This window comes from Polypterus senegalus, chromosome 3 (assembly GCF_016835505.1).
Source record: "Polypterus senegalus isolate Bchr_013 chromosome 3, ASM1683550v1, whole genome shotgun sequence".
In the NCBI taxonomy this organism is placed as follows: domain Eukaryota; kingdom Metazoa; phylum Chordata; class Cladistia; order Polypteriformes; family Polypteridae; genus Polypterus; species Polypterus senegalus.
Window position 1 is genome coordinate 233,483,428 of NC_053156.1, and position 18,495 is coordinate 233,501,922.

General features: G+C 37.6%; 1 protein-coding gene across 1 annotated transcript in view; it reads right to left on the reverse strand.

Annotated features, from left to right (window-relative positions):
• Nucleotides 1–1,945: 1,945 nt before the first annotated feature.
• The window catches only part of unc93a (unc-93 homolog A), a 60,580-nt gene continuing 44,030 nt past the window's right edge, over nucleotides 1,946–18,495 (reverse strand). The window contains exons 6-8 of the mRNA XM_039748768.1: nucleotides 15,303–15,438; nucleotides 13,069–13,200; nucleotides 1,946–2,945 (exon numbers count right to left, since the gene is read on the reverse strand). Coding sequence (XP_039604702.1) covers nucleotides 2,689–2,945; nucleotides 13,069–13,200; nucleotides 15,303–15,438 — 525 coding nt within the window. The 3' untranslated portion in view covers nucleotides 1,946–2,688. The remainder of the gene's footprint in view (nucleotides 2,946–13,068; nucleotides 13,201–15,302; nucleotides 15,439–18,495) is intronic.

Sequence of the window (18,495 nt, forward strand, 5' to 3'; positions counted from 1 at the left end):
AAGGCCTGGCAAAGCATCAATCGGATGGAAACCCAACACTTGGAGAAGGCCATAAGTTTCAGACTTCAGGTGGTCATTGACTGCAAAGGATTTTCAACGAAGTATTGAAAATGATCATTATATTCATGTTTATGTTAGTTTGTCCAAATACTTATGAGCCCCTGAAATTTGGAGGACAATGTATAAAAATGTCAGTCTTTTCTAAGTGGCTAATACAATGTTTTTGTTAAACACCTTAAATTTAAAACGGCAAGTTTACATCTCAATCATATCTTGATTGCTTCAGTTCAAATTAATTGTGGTGGCGTCCAGACCCAACATTATGAAAATTGTATCGCTGTCAAAATACTTGCGGACATAATTTTATAATCCTATAGGGTGGGGAAGAGGAGGAGTCCTGAGGTGGCCATAGAACTTCCTGGAGTTCCACATAATTTTATCTAGTTCATAAAGCATCCAAAATATTAACTTCATCATCTTGAATATTTCATGTTGAGTCTTAACATGTAACCTGGAAGATCAAGCACTGTCATTGGTCTGTATGAACTCATAACTGGTTGTCATCTTAAGGTTTTAAATGTTTTGTTCCCATCTGAAATCCTCAAAAAATCTGCTTTAGAATATAGAACACATCTATACAGGACTGCTAAGGCTTGGTGTTATGCAAGTCTGAAAATAAAAGGTCTTGATTTTCTAAGTGTTATTGAGAGGGAACCTGCTCTTTGGTTCTCATAATGAGATTATAGTCTCTTTCTGTTAACAGGTCAATGTTTCCATCCTTATCCAGTCCATTTATGCTCACCTCCAGAGTGGATGTCAGATAAGGTGTATCTGTGGGAACACTAAGATTGCAAGCACAAAACCTGATTCCCTACATTGGCCAGAGCCATAGCCTATCCCAGAAGCATCAGGCACGATCATCGTAAAAGTCCAGAGATTACCATTGATTTGTATGAACTCATAACTGGTTGTCATCTTAAGGTTTTAAATGTGTTGTTCCCATCTGAAATCCTCAAAAAAATTCTGCTTTAGAATATAGAACACATTCAAATTAAATTTTGGTCAGTTTCAAGGGGCTGCTTTAACCATGCAGGGCTATCTGGACCAAATGTTTTCTTTTTGTCACATACTATACAAATTAACATACCAGTGTGCAAAGTTTGAGCCTGCTCAGTTGTTTTAGTAATTGAGGAATGGACTTATGAAGTTTGATGAAACAATGAGGCCAGATAAAATCAACACCCTTTGTCCCCTCGGTAAGCTGGCGGTATCTTGGAAAGTACAGTATTGATCTTACATCAAAAACATTTTACAGTTAGTCGCCTGACTAACATGGGTAAACCTGGTAATTTTTGCAGAATTTTTTGAGTTTGGAGTGCATAGGCCATTGGTTGATTTGAGATGGAATGACCCCACTTTAAGTGTGGAGTTTTCAGGTTTTCCCTATGTCTTTAAGTTTTCCCTTGATATTCCAGGTTCCCTTCCACTTCCAAAAGACATGTATCAGATTAATTTGCAACACTGAAATGACCTTCATTGAAAGTGTTTGTGGTTGAACAATGTAATTGCATCCTGGGAAGGACTGAGCAAGTGCTACCAGGATAGGCTAAGGTTCTGTGTAACCCAGAACTGAATTAAATGGGTTTGACATTTTGGGAGATTCAGGTACATGTGGGGATGCTCATTTTTTTTTTTTTTTTATTTTCCTTTGCTTTTCAATATGAACTTTTATAGTTACTCTTTTCAAATCTTTATTCACACACATACTTAAATGACCCCTGCTATATACATAGGCATTTCCTTTTATTTGTTTATTTATATTTCATATTCCATAATACACATCATATTAAGAAACACAAAGAATGAATATTAACATTTTGTAAATTAAATTTTATTAAAAAAGCAAAATTATATTTTAAGATAGACCTTTAGGAAATCCCGTTAATCTCACATTTTCTTTATTTCATGATAAGGATTATAATTACCCACTAAAATTCATTCAGACCAGCTCTAACCACAATCGGTGATAGCAGGCCTACTTCTTTGTAGGAAGACATGTTGATTTTTGAGGTGATTTTGAAACGTAGTGGCTTTTGTCAAAATAAATGTTTAGAAATAAATCAGCTTATTTTATCTAATTGTTTTCCTCAGTAAAAGGTCATGACATCTCCTTTTACAGGCCTCATCATATATTTATTTTAAATGAGTTTTTTTCATGAGTTTCAATAGACATAAAGAAAGTCAAGAATGATGACACCAACAAGGAAAAAATGCCTGCAATGCCACTTCTTCGTGGGAACAAATTGCAAAAGTTGAGAGAAATGCTTGTTTGTGTCAGGTTGGCATTGTGACACTGGTGGTGGACAGTGGTGTTGTGTTGCATTTGAGAGGTCAGTCTAAGCCCTTTACCAGTGACTCCAAATGTATCTCCTTCATCTGTGACTCTTTGTTATCCTACTTAGCATAGATAGCACATTATGAGCATTAAGTTGAATAACTTCCACTTCATTATGCACCATATGGAAAATGATGATTCCAAGCAAACTTTGTGTTGATGACAGCAGATTCAGAGTCCACTTAACATTGCAGTCATGAAGAAGTAAGTGTATAAAGCCTTTAATTGTACTTGTAAAGTGTGCCTGATAAAAGCTAAGTTCATCAGTTCTTCAGATAAGGAAAATAAAGGATTTATAGCTTGGTCTCTGCCTTGCAGATTGTCTCTGTAGTACTTTCTTCCTTTGGTGTTGGGTGCTTGTATTCAGTATATTCCACGCACCCATAAAGCACCATTCCGATGATGAGCACCGCTAGGACCACATAGAGCTTTACATAGACGCAAAGAAAAGTGCTGTAACCAAATGCAATCACAAATCCGACTGACTCCCAAAGACGGTAGTTTGAGAATGCAGCCTCCTTGTGTTTCTCAAACAGAACTCCATAAAGTGCTAGAAAAAAACAGAATGAACAACATAAAAAAATATTTTGATCAAGAGTGCTAAGGCTCAATAAACTGTTCAGACATTTATCAAACAACCTGATCAATAACAACCCAATAAATCAAATCTTGCCTAAAAATGCAACCTTACTTCTTTCTACAGACAGCACACAGGCTACCCGACTCAAATGAATTGATTTTCTTTCAAATATTCATGTTGGTGCAGATATTTTTCTGATGTTTTCTGATGTTTCTCAGTCACTTCTTAGCATTACACTAGGCTGACCCGCCTTTTAAGGCGACCGACTTTTAAGTTGACCACTTCTTAAGGCAATTCAATATGTAGATCAATTTGATATTTTATACAAACTCATTAATTTGGTTATATTGCATTTGAGCGGTGTAAGAGCCATTTTCCTAGTTCTATAAAATGTATGAATATTTACTAGATGATAATGCATAAAATATGGGAGGTTCCTAAAACCCCCGTGAATAGAATTGAGTTGGTATTTTCCTGTCATTTCTTAACAGTTTTTGAGTAAACAATGTTCTTTAGTAAGTGTTTGGCCTTGCCTTGTGTAAGGTACAGAGGCATACGGTTTTTTAACCATGTCCTTGAAAGAATTCTTTTTTGTGCTCGCGTTCGTGCTTATGCACGTCACTGAGCCTGGCGCATATCTAAGTGCCAACGGCCTAAGGGTCTTTTGAGTGTGAAGTAACTCGTAAATTAAAAGATCTAAGTTTTGAACCGTATGTTTAAAGCATACAGAAGAAGAAATAAATAACCTTTAAGTACAGAAGTAACCAAAGCTTCATAAGAAAAACTAAGTTTATATAAGATACATTTTTCCCTTTTTTTGCCTTTATTCTTTGTGTGTAATTATTTTTCCTTTTATTCTTGTATGGATTATTTGCCTTTAACTTCATCATCATCCAACCCGCTGAATCCGAATAGGGTCACGGGGGTCTGCTGGAGCCAATCCCAGCCAACACAGGGCAGGAACCAACCCTGGGCAGGGTGCCAACCCACCGCAGGACACATACAAACACACGGACACACCAAGCACACACTAGGGCCAATTTAGAATCGCCAATCCACCTAACCTGCATGTCTTTGGATTGTGGGAGGAAACCGGAGTGCCCGGAGGAAACCCACGCAGACACGGGAGAACATGCAAACTCCACGCAGGGAGGACCCGGGAAGCGAACCCGGGTCTCCTAACTGCGAGGCAGCAGCGCTACCACTGCGCCACCGTGCCGCCCTGCCTTTAACTTTCACTAAATATTTTTAAAACAAACTTTTGGACTGAGAGATTTCTTTGACATGCGTCTTACCCGTGCCTGACTTCGCCTTATACATCGGCGGCTACAAGCGGTATTACTTTAATACTCGTAGTTTCTGTTATTTTTGTGATGAAATTTAAACTTTTTTTCTATATTGAGGTCGCCCTTTTGAACCCCCCTGATATTTACTACGCGGTGAGGCATTTGTACTCCATCAACATTAATTATTTCCAGAGACATCATTTTGTCTATTTTTCCAGCGCATCATGCACAAAAGCAAGGGAACGATGGGAGCACCAGAACTCTGCTCACATCATGTCGCTTCGTACCGCAAGCTGCAAGTAGTAAGTCTGTGATAAGCGGAATACCGCTACGCTTTTCACTCACGGGACAGAAGGACAATCCCGACCGCTTTTATATAGTAAGAAAGAAGAAGAAGATATCGCACAGTCTAGAGTAGAAAATCATCTTTTACCTGGAAAAACGAAACTACAAATCCCATCGTGCATTGCAAAATGGACGGGGCGTGTGTGAAACTCCGCGCCTGCGTAGCACTCACGGGACGGAAGGACAATCCCGACCGCTTTTATATAGAAGAATATGATTTATGCGTTAATGGAATGTAACACCTAATGGTTAACAAAAGCAGCTTCATTCTTGCTGTCTGTATTGCAGTAGGAGTGCAGTAAAGTGATCCAATTGTATGAGGAGAACAGGACACTGCTGTGAATTGCCTTTTTAATGCTGAGAAAAATGTTTTGTTTTTGTGAACCCACACCATAGGAAAAATAGATGTACTGCCTCCTAGGGCTGGTACAATTATATTGAGATTTTAAAAGATACTGGGACATAAATAGAGCTGGATATGGATTGAGGTATCACTGAGGCAGTTGTTCACTACATAGCAAAATATATGCTTCCTATCTCAGCTGTGGAAATGGACGGTTTTAAAAGACTGATCAAAACTCTTGACCCACATTACGAATTGCCCAGTCACAATTACTATGCAAAAGGAGCACTGCATAACCATGCAAATCAGATGTACCCTTACTGACCTGATCATTAAACTAAAACATTTTGTTTTGACAACTGATAAATGGTCAAATTGTACCTTTGAGCCACATGTAAGTCTGACTATTCAGTTCATTTAAGAATGGGAGATTAAATGTGTGTGTGTAAACATTCTATTTCCCTGAAAACCACATTGACGCCCCACAAGACACCCTCATAAACTAGAAGCTGGATGAAAAGAGGCTCGTTGGTATTACAAACAACAATAGGAGCAACATTACCAAATCATTGCAGTCGCTGAAGTGGCAGAGGATGAAGTGCTTTGGGCATCGACTTCATCTGGCAATTGGTAATTTAAAAAAAAAAAGTTAATGCTAACTGCTAAGTGTTTTATTTATCAAAGCCAGAATTAAGCAGTAAAAGTGAGTTTTAAACTGCTTGCCTTTATAGTATAATGAGTTATGTCAGTTAAACACGTTAATATATTTCATGAAGTTTAAATTAGCTGCAGCATAAAATGTAAAATGCCCTTAAGCTAGACCTTTCTTAATGAAATGTTTTACAGATTTATTTATTAAAAAACAAATGCAAGTTAAAATTGTAACAAATTTAAATGCATGTCTAATGTACTGCCATGTGTTAATCAGATTTCATTAGGCCTTCCTTTTAACATAATTGGAAAATATTAAAAAGTAAAAGCATGCTTTACTACAGAACATGGCATGGATCATGACTAAGTGACCTGAGTAACTTCTTTATGCAAAAGAATTGTCAGCAGTTTCTCCTACAGCTGACAGAGGAGGAAGGAGCTGGCTGAATTTCTCATGCAGCTGGGACTGCCTACTCACCACCTCATCCTGCGCTGGGGATTAAACCAGAAAATGATTGAGAGGGTTGTAGAGCAGCAGAGAGCATTTTCAAAAGTCCTGTCCTTTGACAAAAAATCCAGGCATCTTGTCCCTACCTCGCAAGATTTTGAGGTGCATGAAGTAGTCCAGAAAGCTCCAAAACCTCTTCAGAAATTCAGAGATGCGATGTCAGGAAAGGATTATGTCACCCTTTCATATGTCCAACCAGTATTCTGACTTTTCAACTCTACCATCCTGGCTCACGATGAAGGAGACAGTGAGCTTGGCAAATACATCAAATCTGCCATTGTGGGTTGACTGAATGAAAAGTATGCCAACCCATCATAAGTGACCTGTTGGACATGGCATCATTTGTCGATCCACAATTTAAATCCACTTATTTTGCAGCTGACAGGATCAAGGCACTGAAGCTCAAAGCTGTATTGGAAATGGAATTACTGGCCTCCAATAGAGCTGCTGCAGCACAAGTAACCCAGCTATGATCAACACTGTGTCTAAGCCTGCAGACCAGCCAACCGGGGCACCACTTAAAATTTCTTTGGAAGGCCTTTTCACTTAGACAATGACCCCCACCTTCTGGACAGCATCAAAGAGGCAAACAATTGAGAATGAACTGTCCAACTATGTAGTGACAAGTCCAGTAGAGCACAAAGCAGATCCTCTTTCATGGTGGAAGGGGCATGCAGTTATCTTGCCTGTCTGGCACAAAAATACATTTGTGTTCCTGTCACCAGATCACCATCAGAGAGGGTATTTAGTTGCAGTGGCAATATTGTCAGTTGTCACAGGGCATCCTTGAAGCCTGTGACGGTTGACAGGCTGGTATTTCTAGCTCAAAATCTTTAGACTAAGATGAAATGCTTAGATAAGGCTACCTCAACAAAAACTACTTTTACAAGATAGATGGCTTCAGAAGTTAGTATTGTTTGCACAGTTGTGTACAATATTTTGTTAATGAAAACCTAAATGTAATTGTTATTGTCTACAGTTTGTTAACTTGTTTGTTAAAACAACAACAACATTTATTTATATAGCACATTTTCATACAAATGAAGTAGCTCAAAGTGTTTTACAAAATGAAGAAAGAAAAAATTTTAAATAACAGTGGGGAGCAAGTATGAAACACGTCATATATTTATTGTTATTATAATATTATTATTTCATTTTAACTGTGTTGTAGACTGGATTTTCATGAATTTCCACATACATTTTCAGAATACTTAGGCCTGTTTACATTTAAACATTTTATTTACATTTACACTATGTTATTAAGCAGATTCACTGAGATGTGACAACAGGCTATATAAACTGATGAAAAATGCAAAAGTTCTTCAGTGCTAATACTGTACACAGCATTGGCCCTCTTAAAAGGGAACTAAATAGAACCTATAAATCATTTTCAACAGGTATAAAATATTTGTCACATCAACGCACATTAGACTAATGACTCGGAGGTATACATTATTATATGCGTGAGTCATCATATAGCTATTTTGGATGCATTTCCCTGCTTGATCAAGGGTGTCGTCATTTCCCAGTTCCTCCGAAATGTTGCGTATGCATGGGCCGCAGTTGTCATAAAAATACATAAGCTTCATGTCAGGTTTTCTTTTATAAATCATAACATTTGGATGGGAAATTCTATACAAATATTTCAAGCCTCTTTTTGTGTGTACGCAATCTGTTTAAAAGAGACCCCTGGTGATGGAAATAAAACTGTGTGTTCTTTTCTAGATAAAAAGCCATCTCCAGTCTGGCAGAACTTTAAAATGTTTTCAAATCATCACCCTTCTTTTTTTTCGCTTTCTGAATTTTACACACCCTTGTAAAGGCTTTTAAAACTGTCAACCTCTTGCTTTTACCTTTCGTTTTTTGCTTCTACTTTAGTCTTCTTTCAATCTTTATTTTTCCTTTGTTTTTGCTACACATACAAGAGTTGAAATTCCATTGGTATCACAATATTGCTTTTGACATTTTTTAAACATTTTCATGCTAACTTACCAAGATGCCTGGCCACTGAGTCATATTATTAGTAACAACAATTACTGTAAACAATATGGATGCAAGTATTTCATTTTAAAACTACAAATGCATAATTTTATCTAGTTCATAAAGCATCCAAAATATTAACTTCATCATCTTGAATATTTCATGTGGAGTCTTAACTGCTAACCTGTAAGATCAAGCACTGTCATCGTAAAAGTCCAGAGATTACCATTGATAAGGTTTTAAATATGTTGTTCCCATCTGAAATCCTCAAAAAAAATCTGCTTTAGAATATAGAACACATCTATACAGGACTGCTAAGGCTTGGTGTTTTGCAAGTCTGAAAATAAAAGGTCTTGATTTTCTAAGTGTTATTGAGAGGGAACCTGCTCTTTGGTTCTCGTAATGAGATTATAGTCTCTTTCTGTTAACAGGTCAATGTTTCCATCCTTATCCAGTCCATTTATGCTAACCTCCAGAGTGGATATCAGATAAGGTGTATATGTGGGAACACTAAGATTGAAACCTGAATCCCAACATTGGCCAGAGCCATAGCCTATCCCAGAAGCATCATGCACTATCCAGGTATGTATAACGCTGTGCGTAGAATTCACACTAAAACATGGAGTATGGCCAAAAGTGGAAATGTGAGTATGCACAAAAAAATTCCAACTTCCACACACTTCAGCTCCATAAATCCCAGTCAACATTATAAGTAGCGCACATGCACAAACCTACTGCCCCACCCAGACTCCTCACAGAATTATGCAAATCAATATAAATAGCCCGTTATGTTCAATATTTTGTGAAAAGACAATGGCAAAAGCACGGGGAGAAGGAAAACTTGTGAAGTGGAGGCAAGAAAAACATACTGTTTGTTACCTTAAGCCAAGGGTGTTGAACTCCGGTCCTTGAGGGCCACAGTGGCTGCAGGCTTTCATTCTAACCATCTTCTTCATTAGTGACCAGTTTTTGCTACAACTTAACTTCTTTTGCCTTAGTTTTAATTAATGTGACTCAGGCCCCGTACTTGTTTCTTTTTCCTTAATTAGCAGCCAAACAATAATAAGACACAAAACGAGCTGACATATGACCAGCTCACCTCACGCAATAACTTAAAATAAAAGGTGAAGGTCTCAGTAAGGCTGATCTCTCAGGTCACCAAACCATTTTGACGGTGTTCTTAGAAAAAACAGAAACTCCACAGATTTGGAAATGTCTGCTGTGGCAGGATGAGAGCAGCAACAAACCATGGAATTAAATAATGGGTTTAATTAACAGCAAGAATTGGCTTCTCGTTAAGAAACTGGTTGGAGTGAAATTGGTTGGCGTTTGAAGCCCCAATTTATTTAGCTGCTCATCTGTTGGCTCGTTTCATGTCTTATTTCTGTTTGGCTATCATTTAATGAAGAACAGAATCAATTCAGAGGACCGAATCCTTAAAAACAGAGCCATTAAAATGAAGGTAAAAGGTGTTGATTAGCAGTGAAAACTGCTTGCTGATTAGGAATAGGGTTAGAATAAAAACCTGCAGCCACTGCGGCCCTCCAGGCCTGGAGTTCGACACCCCTGCCTTAAGTAGTGGTATAAGCAACAAATGGAAAGTAATGGAATGATACAGTGTTCAGAAAGTTGTACAGTATCCAAAATAAAAAAGAAGTGGTCAGATGTCAAACCTGAAGTGAAAAGGCGAGTCGTAGCCCACCGTTAGTGTGTCATACAAATGGAAACATATTAGGGCACAGAGAAAAGAAAATTAAAATTAACGACACCATGAAGAAAAAACAAGGCCAAAATGTTGACTTTAATCTCGAAATTTCCACTATGATCTTGTAATTTATTTTATTGTTAAAGTAGAACGTCATAAACTTACTAGATTTTCTCAAATCCCATCATAACTAAAAGTAGCACGTGTTCCCCGACCCAGGCATTAATCACTACTTGCAATGGTAGCAATGAGCTGGCCCCACCCAGGGATTGTTCCCGCGTCCTGGAAGAAGCTTGCTGGAACATGTGTGACTCTGAATGGAATAATTTAATGCAGCAGTACTGTCTCTGTCAAACATACTAACCCCCAATTCCTGTCCTTCCGTTTTCTTTCTCCACGTAACCAATTACAACCCAATGACCTCTGTAATAAATGTAAAGCCAGCTGTAAGCTTAGAATGCCGATTCTTCAAAACTTTTATGGAGCATTGAAAAATCTTTGTTATACATGTTTAATTATTCCATCCATCCAGGGTTGCACCAGTCCCAGCAAGCATCGAGTGCGTGGCAGGAACAAGTTCAAATAGGCTGCGGCATGGCTGAGTGGAATCCATGCAGATGCTGGTGGCTGGTGGCAGTGTGTGCTATAAATGTCCTCCAGGGCTGGAAACTGTATCCCAATAATCCACTGTGCACTTGATACAACCTGCCGTAGAGCTTTCCGATCAGCTTCTGTGCAGCAATGATGCCAGACACACATACAATGGATAATGGTTGATAACGGTCGACAACATCCGCCATGTTGAACTTTCTTATTTATGGCCCCATCTTCACGAAATTTGGTAGGCGGCTTCCCTGCGGTAACCGAAACCGATGTACGTACTTATTTTGATGGTATGACGCCACTGTCGGCCGCCATATTGAACTTTCCAACGTCACTAATTCTCCAACTTCCCGTGTAGGTAGAAGGCTGAAATTTGGCAGGCTCATTCCTTGCAGGTTTCATTTCGAAATTCTACGCGTAACGGTCATAACGGTCGACAACGTCCGCCATGTTGAACTTTCTTATTTATGGCCCCATCTTCACAAAATTTGGTAGGCGGCTTCCCTGCGCTAACCGAAACCAATGTACATACTTATTTCGGTGGTATGATGCCACTGTTGGCCTCCATATTGAACTTTTCAATGGTCTTTGTTACTTATGGGCCCATCTTCAAGAAATTTAATACGCGGGTTCCCAACCTTAACTGAATCCTACTTACGTACATATATACGTATATAGCCTGCAGCTCGGTCACCGTGTGAGGTGGCGTTGGGTCCCCCATCCCCACGCCTCCCACGTAGTTGGCTGACTGCCTATATAAGGCCATCCGTCTCTCTGGTCTCTACATTCCCTTCCTTGCTTCGCCACGGGATTCACGTCTCCCTGCTGATAACTACAGCCTTTTTATTTTATCCACGGCTTCTCCGCTGTTTTATTGTTCATTTATTACGATTATAGTTATTGTGTAGGTATTTTAGTTTACATTGTTCAGGTACCCATTTCCTTTATCATTCCAACCGTACCCCCATTAACATGTCTATCGAGGTGATCACCATTGATCAAAGAACTGTCACTTACCGAGTGGTTTCCATGCCCGGAGATGGCACCTACTTTTTCCATTCTCTTTGTTACATAGTGCACGGCCATATGAGGCTCACTCTTGATATCCAGAGGAACATTGTGTCTTATGTATTGAATGACTGGGACAGGTTCAAGGTGTGGATTGATGACGGTACAGGAGATAATTATTCTACACAGGAGCACTAGAAGAGTGAAATGCTTAAGCCCTTCACCTATGGATCTACATGTGAGTTGATGGCTGCCGCTGAATTGTTCGGTTGTCACTTTCAAGTGTACCGAAATGGCCAAATATTTTACACCTTTCGACAACCGCCTATGCCTCTTAAACATCTTAGATTCACAGGTGACGATTTCAGTAGTGGACACTTCGAAGTTTATGAATGTTTAAACTCTCAAAAGCTGGATGTGAAGTTATCAATGAAACCGGTTGTATACTTACAACGCTTGACAGATGCCGAATGTCTCTTCAACACAAGTGCTACAAATACTGTCGTAATTGAAACAAACCATGAAACTCAAACCGATTATGACAGCAGCAATCCAAGCTGTGAGATTTGAAACAAGATTACTGTTCACATGGCCAACTGTACATTGCATGCTCAAGAGTAAGCTCAGCGCACAGCTTGGTCATATTACAACCGGAGGGCCAGCTCACAATGTGGTATACAAAGAGATCCTTAACAAATAATTATTGGTATATTTTCCCTCAGTTTAAAAAGGTTTAATTTTCTTCTTAATAAAAATTTTAAGGCAGTACTTCGTCGCTGCGAAGCGCGGGTATTTTGCTAGTATTTGATAAATCCTGTGTCACTGATTCAAATCTGAAAAAAGGGAGACAACACAGAAACATTAGCACTGCTTTGACACTGGGTGCCACTAGTTTGCAAAACCAAGCAAAAACGTGAGTACACAAGTGGGGGGAGCTGCCCCAATTTTTTTTTTATACATTGCGATGTAAGCATGGAAATGGGCATATGCAAAGTTTTTGTACGTATGCACTGTTTATACATGAGGCTCCTGGACATGATGGCAATACTTTAATTTTTCTATATTGTAATAAGTTAAATATGATGAACACGAGGCAGACTTCTCCAGGTTAGGCTTATTTACTTTCAGAACAATAGATTGTCCATTTTTAGTTGTTTCATTTGATCTTTTGATGTTTTATTCTAATACATGTAAGCATGCATTATCCATCATTTTATTAATTTGGTTATTCTATTAAAGGATTAAATACAGGCACAGCCAATCCTGGCATCAAGTGCAAGACCTATCCCTAAAAGGTTCACCCATGTACCCACACAGCTATAGAACCATTTTAGAGTTCCACAACATATCACATATTTACTTGAGCAAAGGGTCTATTATTGCCAGCATTGTGATTACACAGGTATGAACTTCACAATCACAGAAACGTATCTGACTAAAAAGATCTTGCATGTTTTCAACAGGAGAAATGTGATTGGTGATTAAACATAGCTCACGGATATACACCTGTGGATCTGAGCTTAATATGTTCGGCCAGCCAGAGTATTCTCTGCCATTCTAACGGACTGATAATCAATGAATTATATACGGTGGAAACAACTAACTAAGCTATGAAACCCCATGCCACCACCCACCAAAGGGAAATACTACAATATTTCACTTGCCATTGGTTTGAGTCTGCCATATAGCATCAGCCAATCCCCACAGTGCTGGAAAAACAAAAAACACTGGGAACTCATCTGGGTGTGGCTTCCATGTCAGCAGAGAAATGATACAGGCCAGGTTTGTGAATGCCGCTGTGAAACAATAAGGGAATAAATATAGGTTAATGTGTTAGAATCTGGTAGAATACTGTAAAACTGGATCTTAACAATTAGCATGGCTGCATAATCAAAACAATTTTGTTAATAACAGCTTTTCACTGAAAACATTTCTGAAGCAATGATCATTTGTCTATTTTTTTAATATTGAATATAAATGTTTTAATGTTTAATGTTTTAACAAGTTGGGAAAGACGCAGGGCAGATAGTCAGAAGAAGCATTAAGAAAGACAAAAGTTTCTTAAAGGTGAAAAGAAGTTAAAGGAAATTATTAAAAAAATATTAGAAATTAAGGGAAATTGTTGTCTGACCATATAGGCATACAGTTTATGTACAGTTAAGGGGCTTATCTTGAAGCAAACAGGGTTCTAGGTACAAATTCCAGCACTGTCTTACTGGACAACATATCAAGCCTCATATCAAGTACCCTACTGGTCCTTGGGTTTGTTTATTTATTTATTTATTTTTTCCTAAGCTGCTGATAATGCTCCTTGAGACTGCTTAGGCGTTTTATGTGTCTGAGCTCCTATAGGCACAAAGCCTTTTGGCAAGCACTGTTAATGTAGTCTGTTACATTTTAAGTGAATACACCATTGTTCTTACAGTGTGCACATTGTGTTATGTTTGAATGCTTTGTATAGACGTTTATTAGCATCCACCTGAAGTCCAGTAAACGAGGAATAACTGAAACATCAGGATCCTTCTGCTCTGCTCTAAAATTCTGTCCGCTGTTGCCTATAAATTTATTGATAAACATATAAAGATTTTTTAATTGCCTTGGGTATTTTTCTAAATAAATAAATAATGCATAAACTGTGGACAGCAATTGTTGCCACTGCTGTCTTTCATCCCCAGAAGACTATGTACATATCTTAGCCTCGAAACTGCCCCTGTGGAGTTTGCCCTTTTCTCCAGGTTTTCTTCACAGATCCAATAGAAATCAAGCTTACACTGCTTGGCAACTTTAAATTGGTTCTAGTGTGGGTGTATTAGTGCACATTATGATGGACAGCCTCCCATGCAAGTTTGGCTTTTGTCTTATATCCATCATGTCCATACTCTTACCGACACATCTTTGACATGTGGGAGGACTGGAGATAATCTACATGGATACAGAGAGATAATGGCTTGGCTGGGATTTCAAACTTCCTAATTAAACCTAACAATTTTTTAAAACTCATTTGCAGGATGTACTTGACTGATACTGTAATGTTTTAACTATTCTGTTATCAAATTAAATTAAAGCACACTACCACATGCTGTTTTCCTTTATTTAACTGATGCTTTTTTGAGTGCATGAATAAAAAACCTTTATAGACTTTGCAATATTCTTTGTACCAAGTAATACATTTGGACATCCTCTCTCACATAAACTCCCTGTATAGTCCTAATGTCAGCCACAGAGAAGCATATGGCTAAATCCCACCTCACACTTCACAATTCTTGCAGGGATTTTCAGTTGTAGGCTTAATATACATAATCTTAGCAAGTTGGAGGCAGTTGCAGCACACTGTTGTAATGGCCACAGTGAGTTAGTCCAGCGGGCCAGCAACTAGCCCCAGAATAAGAAGACAAGTTTGATTTTGTCTTAAGTTGTAGGGTGAACTGTGTTGTGTACGAGAGTTGTTCAGCTGGAAGTAAAGTGCATATAATGCAGTCGAAAGGAAGAAAGAAAAAGGTATTTTGAATGGCAAAAATAGAAGAGAGGCTTGTTTGTCCAATGTGTTGTGCTTATTGTACCACAACATCACAGAAGAAGATATGCAGAGACTGCGGCTGGATTAATCATACCTGGAAAACATTAATAAAGCCACGACCAAAATCAGGCAGTGTGTCAATTGGCTCTCAAAATGCTGGGACATCGCAATACTTTGAAATTTGAAACTACGCTGAATTCATGAAGCAGTTGTGTGATTCATCATCCCCTTCAATTTATGATCATGCAATATGCTCTTCTCAAGGTGATGACCTCCAACAATTTCAGTCATTATGTCTGTCATACTTTCTGACGAGAAGTCACATAATATGCCTCTGGCCTCAAGGGACAAAAAAGTACCAGAACACTGGGTAAAACTTACCTAAAACAAAAAGAGCAATTCTCCCTGTATACTGAGAAAGCCTTCCAAATGCAAGTGAACAAAGGGAGTTAGTGGCTGCAAAGCAGATCATCACGTAGCCAACATAGTCTATACCCAGGGCACAGGTTACATAAGACTAAAGGAAAAAAGATTGAGAGAGTTAGTATTTGACTGTTAAGTAACGTGGACAGAATATATGCTGCAGCCCGCATTTAAAAGTGTTTTGTTTCGTTATATCACTTTTTATGTTATAAAACTAAAGTCCAATTGTGGTGTTGCACAGTGATTTTAGCCAGTATTTGAATAGTTGCCTTTGTTCAGAGAGGGGAAGTCCATCTATTCATTTGCTTAACACACTTCATCCATTGCAGCGGGGGGTTTCCAAATCCGATCCTGGACAGCCGCAGTGGCTGAACGTTTTAATTCCAACCATTTTCTTAATTACTGGCTAGATTTTGTTGCTAATTAACTTCTTTTCCATTCATATCAATTGATCTACTATTTAAGACCCAGACCCCTTTCCTTTTTCATTTAATTAGTAGCCAAACAATAATGTGATAAAAAACAAGTCAACTTGTGTCCATCTTTCAATATCTGAAAATAAAGAAGGGTGAAGGTCTTAGTAATGTTGATCTGCTCTGGTTTACCAAAAATTTTGATGATTCACTTAGGAAAAAGAAAATCAATGGTTTTGAAAATGTCTGCTGTAGCAGAATGACAGCACCAGCAAGCCCTGGAGTTAAATAAGAAGGCTAATTAACAACAAAAATCACCTTCTAATTAGGAAACTGGTTGGAATGAAACTGGCTGGAGTTTGAGGCTACTTAGCTGGTCATCTGTTGGCTTACTTCACATCTCATTTTGTGTGGCTGCCATTTAAGTTAAAAACAATCAATTCAGAGGACTGAGTCTTAAAAAACAAAGGAATTAAATGGAGGGAAAAGAAGTCAATTAGCTGCCCGTGTTATCTGTGAAAGGATAACTTCTGAATTCATCTATGTCTAGAGAAACTGAATGTGCATACAGAAGTAAATTACAGGTAATATGTATGTACCCATTTGTATTTTATTTTTAATGTATTGGTTATTGGTTTTAAGGATTGCATCATAATGAATTACGTACTTCTGTGTGTCTTTTTCAAAAATGGTCCAATAGTCCTTCTTGCCCATGTATTATTTATATGTGTTTCAGAGAAGAATATCAAAGTGGAGTAATAATTCAAAAAAGAAATGACTATGCAGTTCTTTCTCTAATATTTGAAATGGAAAGGTTTCCCAATTAATGTGCTGACACTGAACCAATTGTTTGTGTATGTGTACATGAAGAGGACAGGCCACATTGAGCTGCAGTATTATTTCAAAAATAAAATTTCTAAGTGATAGAAAAATCCAAAGGAGCAATTATGGTTGCTGTTTCACAGACCAAGGACCTGAATTTGGTTCCCTAGCTAATCACTGCAGAGTTTTGCATGTTCTCCCTGTGCTTGTGTAGGTTTTTTTGGGAGCCTTAAGTTTTCCATCTCACCCCACACTTTGAATGGAACCACTGAATTAACCAGGTATGAGAGAGTAAAGGGTGAATGCATTGTATCTCAGTAAGCATTGGTTCCTTCCTTGCTTCCAGGTCTCTTAGGATGGATTCAAACTTCCCACAGCCCTGCAATTTTGTACACAGGTTTAGAAAAACTGAAGAATGAAAGGAAGGCCAGGTGGATGAATGGGAAGTAGTAAAGTCTAACGGAAGCAGCATGGTGGCACAGTGGTTTATGCTGCTTTTTAACAGCTCTAAGAGACAACAAATGCACCACCATGACTGTTTGAGCGTTCTGCCTTTAATACAGGATTTTTCTCCTAATGGTGTGCATGCTGGGTTGTTTTGTGGGTGGTTTGTAGTAGCAACTGTAAAGCAGTTGAAGAATATTTATGGCTAAATAAAAATTATTAAAACTAGTCTGATTTTGAAAATCAGAAAGAAGCAAATGAATTCTACTTAACATCTGGAGATATCATTTTAGTTGGTAAGAAAAAAATTCATATAAAGGTGGAGGTTATTACATGCTTATGGAGGTAGGTCAAGGTGCAAGCTTCACTAGTGAAAGGCTGTCAGTTCTGAAAGAAGGCATCAGCAATATCATCTTCAAAGAGTAGAGTTCTAAGGTAAATTTCTTATAAATTATGACAGTTATTGTTTTATTGACTATTGCAAAGGCAAAGATGGCACTTTATAGTTGTGCGTGTAATTTAAAGATACAGTGTGTTTGGTCCATATCTTTCCTTCAGCTTTTATTGTAGCTTTATTGCTTTCTTGTATACAGAGTATAGAGAAAGTATAGGAATCATGAAAAAATTCGACCTTGTGATTTTGATGAATCTTGACATTTTAGACCTTCCCAAGTCCAAAAATACCATTTTTGAAATTACAGTATGTGTGTCTGTGTGTAAACATGAAGACTTGAAAGTGCTTTGACCTAGCTCAATGAGACTTTGTACACCTGCTTTATATCAAAAATAAGGAATCCTATCAACTTTTTGTCCACTTCTTGGCAATTGGAAGTGGTACTTTAACTGAATACTTTCACGAATTTTCAAGTAAACTGTGGTTATAATTACACAAAGGTGATTCAAATTTTGTATAGATATTTATAATTATAAAAAGCAAACATATGAAATTTAAGAAAAATTACTCAACTGGAAGTAGTACAGTATTCTGTTTAAACAACCATCAGAATTTTTTGTATCATGGAAATATAAATGTGTACAAAATATTAAAAACTGTATTTAATATAACGCATATTCTTTCAGTAACTATTACTAATTTTATTTTAATTTATACATCATCAGTTTACCAATATCATGTAAACATTGAACATGCTATATAAATTTAAAGATGTAATGGGAACAATAAGCGGCTATGTTCCCATCATGTTCCTGGTAATGCATTTAATTTAATGATTTTATTTTTATTTCTGCCATCATTATCATAATGAAAATGCAGTTTTACCTATAGCAATTTATTGCAACAAATATTATATAATAGTAACACTTTTCGTATGTTTTTAGGTGACTATAACTCTTTTTACTTTGCATGTAATCTAGGTAATGCATATGTAATCATGAAAAAAAAAGTGCAAAAATATAATTTTAATATAAAGTTTGAATATAAACAGAGATAAATGATTGTGTATTGATATTAT